The following is a 14,946-nucleotide window of genomic DNA, read 5'->3' as shown; positions in this document are numbered from 1 at the left end:
GGCAAAGAAGGAGATAATTTGCTTTGGTCATCTATGGAGGAACTGGAAGAGAAGAATGATGCCAGTCTTGTCTTTAGGCGACGATGCAATGCTGCCATTAGGTGAGAAAGTGGAGGTAGCATAGATGGACAAAAGTTGCACCAAACAGCTTTGGCAAGAGATAAAAATCTCCTGTCAAACTCTTGCCTAAAAATCAGAGATCAATAAGTGGCAAGTTTCATACATTTAACCTTATCAAAATCAGACAGTCTTTTTAATAATGGCTTTACAAGTGCTACAGGCAACTGTGTAGGCTGTAAGGGAAGCTGGGGTTCCAATGTCAAGCCACTTATGCTAAGTTTTTTTTTCTATTTCTTGAACTGCCCTGGCACACTTGTTGGAAAACCATGCTTTAGATAGGGTGGAAATTTTGAACAAAGTGAGGAACAAAAGCTTCCATTTCAATATGGATTATTTCTATAAAAAAATCAGATATGAGAAATGAAAACAATAGTATGACCAAGGAAAGGAGGAGCAAACGTTACACAAGTCTAAGTGAAAAGTCAAACTATTGTAGTTTGACTTTTATTCCTGAGTATAATAGACTGTGAATGGTTGAGGAAAGGACATTCCATCAGAGATGACACTTGGGTGAAATTGTGAACTGAATTATCAAGAGCTGTCACCTGAACAGTGTACTGGAAAGGGAACTAGTTAAGAAGAGATACAGAGTGTTGGGTAAGTGAAGAGGAGTGTCAGGAATTCTGGTAGGAAGATGATTTATTTTAGGTCATTGCAATTGGAGAAATGTGTCAAAAGTCTGAAATGTGGAAAGGCAGCTGGAGTAGATGATATTAGACCAGAAATGGAGGTATGGAGGTATAAAGTATGGAAGTATAAAGATTTTACAGTGGCTACACTGCATAGTTCAGAGGGTCTGGACAGAAAGACGAATTCCAGATGATTGAAGTAGAGCTCTCATAGTATCTATATTTATAAAAATGGTAATAAAACTGACTGTGAGAATTACAGAGGTATTTCTCTACTGAGTGTTCCTGGTAAGATTTATGCCAGTATACTTGAGAAACTGGTTGAGAAGGATTGTGGAAGAGAAGCTTGGTGAGGAACAAGCTGGATTCAGGCCAAATAGAGGCTGTCAGGATCAGATATTTACTTTATGACAAATAGTTGAAAAGTCATGGGAATATAACAAAGATCTGTATTTAAGTTTTGTCGATCTGGAAAAGGCATATGACAAGGTGCCAAGAGAGAAGCTATTCAAAACGCTACAGTTGCATGGTGTCAGTGGATCATTATATCAAGCAATGCTTATTTGAGTTGTAAGTCAGCAGTTAGAATTGAAGGAAGTACAGGGACATGGTTTAATGTTAAATCTGGTATCAGACAACGATGTACATTATCACCCATGTTATTCATTATCTATATGGATTACATTATGAAGGAAAGTGGTATTAAACCTGATATCAAAATTGGAGATGTTAATGTCAGCTCTTTGCTTTATGCAGACGATGTTATACTTCTAAATAAATCTGCTATAAGTCTGCAAGATTCCCTGATTAAATTGAATAACTGTTGTGATAGATATGGTATGAAGGTCAGCAATAACAAGACAAAGATAATGAATATAGGCAGAAGCATTGAAAATATCAGCTGCATTGTGAATGGAGAACCTATAGAACAAGTAAAACATTTCAGATACTTAGGCACAATTTTTAGTGAAGATGGTAAATTAAATATGGAAAAAGACAACAGAATCAACAAATCTGGTATGGTAGGAAGTCAACTGAATAAATTTATATGGAATAAGAAAGAAATTAGTCAAAACACTGAATTAGCTGTATACAAGACAGTGTTCAAACCAATTTTAACTTATGGATCTGAGAGGTGGGTCAGAAGTAAAACACTTGACCAAATATGAGAGTCTTGAGAAAGATTAGGGGATGAACAGATGGCATCAATGGCAATATCATATTAAATACGAGGTTATTAGGAAAGAACTTGACATTGTCAGCATCCAGGAATGCACTAGCAGACCTAATCTCAGGTGGTATGGTCACTTAAACAGAATGGGAGAGGAAAGATTAGCAAAACAAGTGTCCTCTGCCAGGTTGGTAGGAAAAAGACCTAGAGGTAGACCAAGATATAGGTGGATTGATACAGTAAAAAGTGTGTTAGAAGATAGAAATATGAGATATGATAATGTTGGAGTCTTGACTAGTAACAGACTGATTTGGAGGAAAATTGTAGATAGGAAGTTAGTAATGATGTAATTTTTCATGTAGTACTATCACATCCTGTACACTCCTTGAGAGTATATATCAGGAATATGATAATGATGCAATTGGATAAAGGGAACCAGTTTCAGAAATAGAAGAATAGTAAAGACCACAGATGAATGATACAAAATGTGGCAAGTGAAGCTTAAGCCAAGAAAGTAAAAATGTGAGTTTCTATATTAAGCATCCTTTGGCAAAGAATATCAAATCATACAAAGGCACAAGCACCTCCCTTGTGACAGAAGGAATTGTGTGTAAATTAAGGATGCCAAGAAATTATATTCTTGGTTTAATCCTTTATCCAAGAGTAAGCAAACAAAGTTTGCACCTGAAGAAACTTCAGGACTGGGAAACTTGTATATAGCGGATAACGACTTCACATCCCTTGCCTTAGTATCCCATAATGCAAAGCACATATCCTTATGAACATGTATAATGCTATGCATTATGGGAAGGGTCACTACTCCGACCAGTTTTGACCTTTAGTACTGTGTATGTAGAATGGAAGACATCCTATGATGATCCAATGACACTAGGGAGGTCTAGAAATAATAATTATCTACTTTTAAACACAGAATTTAACATTATGTTTAGTGGCACTTTCACAGTTAACCAGTCTATGAAAAGAACAACATACATTATCCTACCAAAAGTCATAGTACATTATCTAAACATGGAAAAAATCAATACAACTGTATGGTATATGAAGGAGATCAGCAATTCAATCAAAAGTCATTCTGATCTTGCATAGAGAAAAGCTGTGGAAAGAGGTGAATTTCAGAGAAGAATGTCAGGTATGTGTAGTGCATAGCAATTAAGTATTCCCACATCTACAATCGGGACTGGTGTTCTGGATGATAACTTCCGATCAGGATCTAGACCTACACTGATATCGAGGGCTTGATGTCCACACGACAATTTTACAGTACCCATCCTAGCAATAATACTCTAAATCACACAACAATTCTCTTCAAATGGTTTGAAGACAATAATACTGGAACATTGCACTAGATTAACTTGAAACCAAACAAGAATATAGAATTAGGTTATGGTCAAGATGCTAGTGTTGATTAGTGAAACCTATTAATGCTTAGTGCAGAAAACAATACTACCAGCTTTTTATCAAAAATTCACAGCATAGAAGACTGCTGTCTTCTATAGTGAGACATTAATTTTGTCAATAAAGACATATTGTTCATATCTGCATGTATTCCATGACTTTTGCTAAGATAGTGTATATTAGATAATGGCAAACTGACTAGAGAGCATATATACCTGAAAGGTGCAACTAAAAAACTTACCAAATCCCATATCAAACATTCTGTCAGCTTCATCCAATACAAGGAATGTCACTCGCTGTAAATTAGTAGCTTTTGCCTTGATCATATCAATGATTCGACCCTACAAACCAACAGTTTTGTAAAGTTTTTTGGGGATATTTTAAAAGTTCTTATTTCTGTAGAATAGCCATTCAAATGATTTTAATTCAAGAATATTCAAATCACAATGTTATCACTGGAAGAGGGAGAAAAAATACTGCCTTTCAAGTAATCAAATTTATCTACAGGCCAGTAAAACAATTTCAGTTAACTTCATATTTTTTAAGTAAGGATAATTCCATCTCAGTACCTAATAAATAGGCATATGTTGAAAATAAGATTTTCAAAGGTTTAAAAGTTTAGCTTTTAAAAGTTAGCACTTTAACTTTTAAAAAGGAAAAATACAGGAGCTCATTTTAGATCATTTGAATATCAAATAGTGTATTATATAGAAATAGTAGATATTAAAGATCCAACATTATTTCAAAGATGACTATATGTAGAAACTTTGGAAGTTTCGAAATTCTGACTTAGAGAGCTTATGGGAATACAATCCTTAGCATTATAGTTGTCTTAGCTTGCCCTACTTAAAAGAACATGACTACTACCCAAGTGTACATATGTTCACCTTTTATTAGTGCATTTTGTAATGGTTTCACTGGAAAGGTTTCACAGTTGAACATAGTTCAATTGTGAGCAGCACTGAAAGAAAACCAGAAATTTTGTGAAATTTTAAATCTAAAAAAAACCTAAAATATATGGTTAAATATCACACAAAAGATTTGAAGTAGTAGTAAAATTAAATATTCTAATTAACTGTTTAGGTAAAAAACCATCAATGTCAACGTGAATAAAATACATGACTCCTCATAAACTTCTTATCCATCATATATTTCAATGCAATATCAATGGTATTACAAGTTTAATATGCACTTCACATCCATGGTAACTTTGACATATATACACATCATGGCCGGTTGGATAGTTAATCCTTACAACACAAAGATAGCAGGATGCGATTAATCAAATATGGCTGCCTTGGCTTTTAGAACTCCAGTAAAATTTAAGTTTTCTTGTTGTCCATGGTGCAGGAGCAATTAACCAAATAATTATGCTGCTTTAAGTTTTTAAGCAACGTATCCTGATATGTACACTGAGTGTATACAGGATATTTCTATCACAAATTAGTAGTCTTCTATACTGTGCCAAAGGTTATTAAAACCAAACGTGGGACATTCATTTCTGTCAATAAAGATATTTTCATTAAACTTATATTATTATTATTATTAGATGCCAATCAACAGTTTTCTTTCAAATTAATCTAGAGTGTACAGGAATAACTTTTCAAGTCCAAGAACCCATACTTTGTGAGTCATAATGTTTACTTAAACTCTATAAGTTGATGTAAAACTCAACAATCCATATCCAAATTTTGTAATATGATAATGATGATAAAAAAGTTAATAAATAAAAACTTGAATTTTGTTGGTTTTTATTACTTGTACTTCTTGTTTACCTTTGCTAATAATGCTCTGTTCATTGTATCTGCAGTTCTAACACTATACATAATGCTGAATTTGGATTTCAAAAATATCTAACCTTGTTTGGCTATATATATATATATTTTAACACATGCACAACTGACAGTTCAAAAAATTTTGATCAGGACTAACTGAATGTTAATTTTTATTAACATTCAGTTCATAAAAATCATTAATTTTCTGGACACTTAAAATCAAAGTCTGTGTGTGTGTGTGTGTGAAACACACAGTAATTTGCAGTTCCAATGTTTATTCTTCCAGCCCATGTGTTGCGGAAACTAAGTGTAGCATGAGTACTGGGTGGTTGTGAATGTGTTAATTTTATTGAGAAGTTCTATTTTGAAAAACTCTTTATAAATCAAGAGTTTTTCAAACTCATGATTTATAAAGTTCAAAAAGGATAAGCAGGAAAAAAAAATTTAAATATGTCAAAAGTTAGGAAAATTTTCAAAGTAGAAGCAAACTCAGAAGCTCAATATAAAACGTTTAACACAGAAACAGGGTATTATTTTGCAGAATAACAGAGAAACAAACAAAGGCAATGCTTCTAAAAAATTAAATATAATTAATTGGGTGCTTAAGAGTCAAAGCTATATAACTGAGAGGAGACCTCCACATCGCCTTTAAAGGAATACTGAGAACAGACCAGGGCTTCTGACCTAATGTCCAATTCTCACCTTCTCGTGGTGCACCCTGTTAGGTATCTACCTGGATACTGAACGAATGAGGATGGGCTGGTAATCTGGGATTTAGCCGACCAAGTTGTATTCTTATTGGCTTATACCAAAATATAAAAATGATGGTACAATATGACAGAATGTCATGCCTGCTGGGGAGTTGCCCGGTTAAACAAGGCCCCTGTTGTTTTCGCCAGGGAACCACGGCAAACAGCAAAAAGTCAGCTACTGGAACAAATCCTAAAATGGTGTAAGTTTTTCATGCAGTACTATCATATCCTGTACACCCCCCCCCCCTTGAAGTTACATATCAGGAATTTGATGATGATGGATATGATTAATGTTTGAGATTTTTTAAACGTTTTTTTTTTTTTATGTAGCTAATAACTAACAACAGAAGATGCCACATGTTCTACACATAAGAATAAATTTAGTTCCAACTAGTACACATTTTTTATAAATTATATTAAGAGAGAATTTAAATGATATACCTGGGTAAGTATTTTTAAAAAGTAGGGATGGCAAGTATTTGGTGCCAAACTTGATTAACCCAAAATTGTATGATAAGAAAATAGTGAGAATGAAGATGTGGATATTATGTATTATTTGCAGATTAGCAAAATGGGTGAAGGCTAAGCAATTATTTATACAGTTCACTAATGGATAATTATCTGAAACAGCATGAGGGGAGGGGGGCAAGCCGTTTGAGAGGTGGATCTGATAATAGTGCCAGAAGATGAATTCATAACCAAGGTACAAAACACTCTGTCTCCGATTGGGGAAAGTGAACACAGTCTTATTCTTATCTTGCTGAAAACATGGAATTCTCTGTCAAGAAAGGATTTATGTTGAATTACAAAGTTGATAATTCTGACAGACTTACAAATCAGCTTGGAGCAGTGTCATGGTTTAAGAAGCTAACAAGAAAAGAATGACAGTATTGCATGGAAAGTGATCAGGGATTATTTGAGAGAAGCAGTATCAGAGACTGCATACAAATGATTGTGAGAATAAATCAAGTGTGTATGTGGAGAGGGAGTTAGGTGTATGAGTAAAGATATAAAGCAAAAGCTGTAAAAAACATTGTGGAGGGAATATAAAGAAAAAAGTATCAGCATACTCATGAGCAGTACAAAGTACAGGCAAGGAGGTCACTAGTATGATAAGAATGGCCAATTCAGATTATGAAACAAAATTAGCTAAGCAGGCCAAAATAAATCCAACTGATGTGCTACAACAATGTATAAGAGAATTAGCAATGCCTTTGGTGATAATGTTTAATCTCAGTCCACTCTGGCAAGATTCCAAGAGAGTGGAAAGAGGATAAGATAGTTCCATTACATAAATGGTGGCTCTAAGAGAGAAGCAGCAAATTACAGATCAATTAATATCTCAGAGTGGCAGTAAAAGTATTGGAAAAGTTGGTAAAAGGTAAATGGGGGGGGGGGGGGACAAGAACACGACATCCTATGGTGGACACGGCTTTGTAAAAGGTAGGTACTGTTGAATTTTGCAAAGACATTTGAATAAAAAAACTATTACATAAGTTAGAGCACATAGGAAAGGATATGAGGCTGGTGACATGATAAGGAGATGGAGATAGCTGAAAGACAGACACCAGAGAGTGGTATATGGTGGAGTGGAATCTAGGAGAATGAGGGCAACTAGTGAGGAGCCTCAAGGCTCTGTACTAGAGACACTGCTATTTAATTTATATATTAATAATATAGGGAATGAGTTAAAGGGGAGGATATTCATTTATTTGTTGATAATGTAAAATGGGGGTGAGGATTGGAGATATCCTGAAGGATGATTTAAACAAATTGGCATTGTAATTAAAGGATAATAGTTGTTAATTTAATTTTGCAAAATGTAAGATTATGCAAACTTTGGGTTGAAAAGATTACAAACAGTGTATCACATTAACGATAATGGATTGCAGGAAACTGATGAGGTTAGGGATATGGGGGGGAGTGACTTGTTTGGTCTCTAGGTCATAGTGATAAAACCATGTTTTATCAACAATCAAAATATGAGCCAAAAAAATTTGCACCTGATTTCTTAAAATAAAACTAAACCCCTTGAGATGACAGCAAGCACACATTCTCTCTTTTGGTCAGCATTCAAACATTTGGGGATTTGCTTTGCTGAGAGCTTCTGGATGTCGAGATGGTGGATAACCCCAAATCACTACCTGGATATCCCCAGTCTTCACAATGTTTTTGGCTGGAATTCATCTATCATCATGGGGTGCTTAAGGGTCAAAACTGTATAACTAAGAGAGCCCTCCACATATTAAAGGAATGCGAACAACCGACCAGGGGGCTTCTATTCTAATGTCCAATCCGCACCTTCTTGTGGCGATTCCTGTTAGGTATCTACTTGAATATTGAGCAAACGAGGATGGGCTGGCAATTTGGAATTTAGCTGACCAAATTGTATTCTTATTGGCTTAAAGCACAAATAAAATGCTGGTACAACATGACAGAATTTCATGCTGGCTGGGACGTCGCCCAGTTACACAAGTCCCCTGTTATTATCGCCAGGTAACCAGGGAGAAGAGCGAAAAGTCATCTACAGTAACAAATACTGAAGCACACTCCAACTTAACATCACCAGAGTTCAAGATCGGTACTATCAAAATAAGAAGTCTGATTTGCAAACAAATGGAGCTGGCTGAGGAATTGGATAAGTACCAGATCGATATAACAGGAGTAACTCAAACAAAAAAGACAAAAACTGAAAACTGGAGAGGTCTTTCTAAGCAATAAATACAAAATGTTATATTCAGGCAATAACAACCACGGAAAAGAAGGAGCAGCTATAGTACTTAACACTAAATACGAGGCTAATCTTTTTGAATGGCAGGCAATATCAAGTAGTCATGTGAACAATTATCAAAATGGAGAACTGGACAATGAGACTTATTTGTACCTACGGTCCCACAGAAGATTCTATTAAGGTAGAAGAGTAGGAATTTTTTGAGGCTTTAGAGAAAGCAACTAACACAATGAAAAAGGAAAAGTTAATCCTTGTTGGGGATCTAAATAGGAGTAGGAAATGATTGTCAGATATACAAAAATATTTCGGGAAATTTTGGAAAAAAAGAGCAGAATAATAATGGCAAATACCTGTAGGATTTCTCAGGACATGGACTGGTTATTACTAACAGAATTTTATGCTCCAACATAAAAATATGCACAAATTCACATGGAGAGAAGAGACAAGGAAGAAGTAAAGTCTCATTGACTATGTCATTGTTGACAGTGATGTTTTCTCCTTGGTGAAGGACACTAGAGCGTGCATAGGATTTGAAATTGGAAGTGATCATCATTTAGTCTGGAGTAGAATAATATTGAATTTCATACTGAAAGGAAGAACGTGTAAAAAAGTTTTAACGCAAATAAAAGTTGAGCAGTTCTCAGATGTGAACTGCAGACTAAAATACACAAACATTATTTGGTGACAAATATGGGCATTTGTGCCCAGATTTGGTCACCAAATTTTCTTCTTGATGGGGAGGAGGTGGAGAGGATCCAGAGGCAAGTGACCAAGATGATAGCAGGTCTATGGAATGAACCTTATTAGAACAGGTTGAAGATTTGTGGATTGCAAAAATTGGTTGATAGGAGGAAAAGGGGTGATATGATTGAGACATTCAAATTTCTGAAGGGTTTCTATAGGATTAATTCAGAGGATATTTTTGAGATCAGGACTGGTGGTGGAAGAACTAGGGGACATCTATGGAAGCTGAGCAAGAATGTGGTTAGCAAGGGTGTTAGAGCTGGGTTCTTTACTTTTAGAGTGGTAAATGAGTGGAATAAGCTGCCAGAGTGTTATGGGTGCTATGACAGTGAATGAGTTCAAGGCAAGGTATGATAGATACTGTGAGAATGCCGAATAGTTGTGCGGACATGATGTTTAGGGCCTCCCTCGATGAGTCTAAGGACTCCTTGGAGTTGCCCGTAATAATAATAATAATAATTTAGGAATAAATAAATGAATCCATTGGGGGATTCAGTGGCAAGCTCTGAAGAAAACATTGATTGTTGGAAGTTTTCCCCACTTGGTTAGACTATAATAAATTTAGTTTAATCCTTAATCCCAGTGTTTGCATACTTTGTTTACTTACACTTGGATAAAGGATTAAACTAAATTTATTATAGTCTAGCCAAGTGGGAAAAAACTTCCAACATCTTTCTCTATATCCAGAGTAATTTAATAATAAGGTGAGACACCTTTTGGCAACTCGTATAAGTAAATATGACTTATCCATTACTTCCACCTTGGTATCGCTACCTCTGGGTCTGGCTTCCTCTGACGAGACCTCAATAAAGATCAAAACCGGTCTGGCTAGTGGCACTTCCCTTAATGCATGGCATTATACATGTCCACAAGGAGATGTGCTTTGCATTATGGGAGATACTAAGACAAAGAGTGATGAGAGCTTGGTCCACCTTTCCTACGAGTTGCCTCAGTCCTGAAGATACTTCAGGTGCAAACTTTGTTTGCTTACACTTGGATAAAGGATTAAATTTATTAAAACACTGTTTGATTAAGCCAGAGAGGCATGTGGTGAGGTTGTCTGCAAGGATAGAAAAATCAGAACTCCATGATGGACACAGGAAGTTAAAGAGGCAGTCACGGAAAAAAAGCACATCGAAAGATCCTGGCGAATAAGTCAGCTTGTGCTCTTAGAGAATATAGAGACAAATGTAAGAAAGCTAAACATTGTGTAAAATTAGCCAAAAGTTATGGGAAGACTTTGGTAAGAACATATAAAATAAATATCAGGAAAGTGGCAAATATTCTGGAGGCAGTTGAAAAAGTTCAGAAATGAAGGAAAGAGTGCTGTAAAAGGAATTAGATATGGTAAATGTGACATGAAAACTGGAGAAAAAGATATCCACGATGCATAGAATAATTACTTTGCAAAACTCCTAGATGAATCCAGCAGTGACAGTACAGTGGTAAAAAAACACTCAACAGGCATGCAATCAGGAATACATATCCAGGACCTTTGACCTAATGTCCAATCCTCACCTTCTCATGGTGCAGCCTGTTAAGTATCAACCCGGATACTGAAAGAATGAGGATGGACTGACAATTTGGGAATATTTGGAGAAATGAGTAAATCTAATAATAATGGCAAGTACCTGCTGGATTTTTGTTCAGAACATGGACATTACTAACACCACGTTCGAACATAAAAATGTGAACAAATTCACATGGATTTGTGAATTTGTTCTATGGTCTATGTGGGAATAGGACAGAATTTATTGTTTTTATCGCTTTCTTGTTTAATCTTAGTATTGGTCGATCTGGTTATATAGAATATGTATTGGATCAAGAAGATGACAGATATATCTTGATTAGAAGAAACACATGTATAAACCACAGTGAAAATTATTTAATTGTAAATATTTCATCCTAAGTATCTTAGGACATCATCAGTACAGTATTTAAACAAAATTAGGAATAACATACAGTTAGGGCGCATGATTACAATAGAATCTCATGAAAACGTGCATAACGTGGGAAGTAAAAAAAAAAAAAATAAAAAAAATAAAACGTTAATTATTTAACACAATTTTGTATGATAATTTCCCATACTTTAGGAATAGTAAGAACGTCGTTGCGGTTTAGGTTTGGTCTGTGTAGTAGGGCTTCAGAACTTTCTTTGTATAAACATTCATGTTTAAATAAAGATCTATGTAAAAGTTTAGCCTTTTCCCAATGGATCCTATGGTTTGGATTTTCAAATCCGTGTTGAGAGAGGCCAGATTTCTGCAGTTTAAGAAGACGAATGTGGTCTTGATGTTCCGAGATGCGTTTCTGAACAGACCTACCTGTCTGTCCAAAGTAAGATAATTTGCATGAGCATGGAATCTCATAAACACCAGGTAACATCAAGGGTGAGACTTTGTCCTTAGGAGAAGGTAATAAGTTGTAAATTTGGTTGATAGGTTTGTAAGTAGTGGCAAAATTGTATTTCTTCATAATTTTAGTAAGACGTTCTGAGATGCCTTTAACGTAAGGTATGGGAATCCTATGCACTTCTTCCTGTCTGGTTTGATGTATGCAGAAGTGACTGATGATTTTTTGAGTTGTTTTGGGATTATATCCATTTAGGATGGCTGTATTTTTGATTACTTCTAATTCCTGGTTTAAAGATTCTTCAGAAGAGCAGAATTTGTGTGCTCTGGAAACTAGTGATTTAATAATGCCAGATTTCTGAGATAGATGATGAGCAGAAGAATTGTGAATGTAGTGACCTGAGAATGTAGGCTTGCGAAAGATGGATGTGGAGATGGAACCGTCTTCTTTTCTTTGGATGTGTAAATCCAAAAAAGAGATACCCTGTGGAGATTCTTTTTCTAACGTAAAGTTGATGCGATGATGAAGAAGGATAATTTTGTCTAGAAACAGTTGTAATTCAGGTTCGGGATGATTCCAGACTGCAAATACGTCATCGACATATATTAGCCAAATTTTTGGTTTGGGTTCAAAAGTGAATATTTTTTCCTCAAGGTGTTCTAGAAACAAATTTGCTAGACAAAAGTTATGGGAAGACTTTGGTAAGAATATTTTTTCCTCATAAATTCTTCTGCTCATCATCCATCTCAGAAATCTGGCATTATTAAATCACTAGTTTCCAGAGCACACAAATTCTGCTCATCTGAAGAATCTTTAAACCAGGAATTAGAAGTTATCAAAAATACAGCCATCCTAAATGGATATAATCCCAAAACAACTCAAAAAATCATCAGTCACTTCTGCATACATCAAACCAGACAGGAAGAAGTGCATAGGCTTCCCATACCTTACGTTAAAGGCATCTCAGAACGTCTTTCTAAAATTATGAAGAAATACAATTTTGCCACTACTTACAAACCTATCAACCAAATTTACAACTTATTACCTTCTCCTAAGGACAAATTCTCACCTTGATGTTACCTGGTGTTTACGAGATTCCATGCTCATGCAAATTATCTTACTTTGGACAGACAGGTAGGTCTGTTCAGAAACGCATCTCGGAACATCAAGACCACATTCGTCTTCTTAAACTGCAGAAATCTGGCCTCTCTCAACACGGAATTGAAAATCCAAACCATAGGATCCATTGGGAAAAGGCTAAACTTTTACATAGATCTTCATTTAAACATGAACGTTTATACAAAGAAAGTTCTGAAGCCCTACTACCCAAACCAAACCTAAACCGCAAAGACGTTCTTACTATTCCTAAAGTATGGGAAGTTATCATACAAAATTGTGTTAAATAATTAACTTTTTTTTTTTTTTTACTTCGCACGTTTTCATGAGATTCTATTGTAATCATGCACCCTAACTGTATGTTATTCCTAATTTTGTTTAAATACTGTACTGATGATGTCCTAAGATACTTAGGATGAAATATTTACAATTAAATAATTTTCACTGTGGTTTATACGTGTGTTTCTTCTAATTATGAACGCATCACAGGTTTTGTTATTTAAAAAAGATATATCTTGCTTGAGCATGTTTGAAACCAATCAGATCTGAGATTGTTGTTGTGTTGTACATTCAGCATTCCACCATGGTTTAGGGAAAAGTGGAAAGTGACCAGATATTTTAGGTATTGCAACTATGAGAGATTGTATAATACATTCTGTAACAATTCACTTTTTACTTCTGCTATGGAAGAGAAGCTGAGCCAGCTGGCTTGCTCTATTTTCCATTGTGAAATTCCTGATGCAGTATATGGTCTCCCATGCAGAAATTGGATATTAACAGGGAGATCAGATCACACACATATAAGATATCAATTTCTCATTTAAACAGTAGGGAGAGAGAGTGAACAAATTGTTATGTCAATGGCACTTACAGCAGCACAAAAGGTTCAGGATATAGAGCCTAACAGTCCAAATGAGATATCCTGATTTCAATGATAGGGATTTCAGGATGCTAAAATGTTAAGGATGAGTCAAAATCAGGTGCCCATCCCTATGTGAGAGGATTCTTCTTATGGCTGTCACTCCTTAGGTCTTACAATTTGGAGTAAACCTTCTTGTGAAGAACAATGAGGAGATTCCATGTAGTGGAATTATTTATTGTGTATTTTCAGGAATGAGGCCATATTCATTCACTCTTAGATTTGCTTTATGCCAATTGCAATTAAATCATTAAGACCTTCTCCAACACTTCCGTTATAGTTGCCTTCTCAGCATAAAAGGATTTTCCATTAGGTGTTGATGCTATACTTCCTCTTTGCCTCATGATACAGAATGTTCAGCTTAGTGTTCATATTTTTAATATCCTTTTGATTCTTCCACCTTTGGTATACTTAGGAGTAGGCTAGATGTTCTCCCATATAATTAGGTCATCTCATTGTTTTGCACCTACAGTCTTTGTTTTTATACCATTATCTGGCATAAATGGCAAAAGCTTTAACCAGCAGCCTGAGAATAACAATATTTCTGACAGTTAAACAGTACAACCGTTTCAGGATATAGAGCCAAACAGACTTTAAGCACTTTTGTACTTTAAGGCATTTTTTTTATTCTTTCTGTTTTTATTCTTTGAACATGTTCCATCCATTTATGTTTATATTTTTTAATTTTTTCTATTACTGATTATTGGTTTAATTCTGTCATAATTTCTTTCGTGATCAAATAGAGTATACTTTGTAGTTTTTCTCATAAACTTCATTTCAGCTGTTATTAATCTTTGTCTTATTGTTTTATTGTCCAGATTTAACTTCCATACATTAGGACTAGTAGGACTAATGTATTGTATACTTTTGGTCTGGTTTGTTTTTGAACTAGGTTTGATTTAAATATAGAGTTAATTACACCTGTTATTTTTAAATATTTTGCAATTTTCAGATTTATATCTTTTTAACTTTTGCATGTAATCATACAACCTAGGTAGTTAAATGATTTCACTTCTAAAATCTTAGTCACTTCTAAAATTTTAGTTCTTACTGGATCTTGTCCTTTATAGTCCATAATTTTTGATTTTTCTGTTGACATTATCATACCATAATCTTTGGGTATCTCATTTAGATTTAAAATAGCTTTCTGTAAGTTATCTTCAGAATTTGTAATTATTATTTGGTCATCGGCAAAAAGGAGTGTGTTTAAGTTCACAGTAG

At 34.9% G+C, this 14,946-nt stretch overlaps 1 protein-coding gene across 1 annotated transcript in view; it reads right to left on the bottom strand.

The window, feature by feature from the left end:
* Positions 1-14,946, bottom strand: part of LOC150099913 (ATP-dependent RNA helicase DDX42) — a 218,005-nt gene that overhangs the window by 38,593 nt on the left and 164,466 nt on the right. Inside the window, exon 10 of the mRNA XM_090403173.1 lies at positions 3,578-3,677. Within this exon, the coding sequence (XP_090259299.1) occupies positions 3,578-3,677 (100 nt within the window). The remainder of the gene's footprint in view (positions 1-3,577; positions 3,678-14,946) is intronic.

Source organism: Typopeltis vanoorti, chromosome 13 (assembly GCF_054136105.1).
Source record: "Typopeltis vanoorti isolate ZY-2024b chromosome 13, IOZ_Tvanoo_1.0, whole genome shotgun sequence".
Taxonomy (NCBI): Eukaryota; Metazoa; Arthropoda; class Arachnida; order Uropygi; family Thelyphonidae; genus Typopeltis; species Typopeltis vanoorti.
This window is presented reverse-complemented; position numbering and strand designations above follow the sequence as displayed.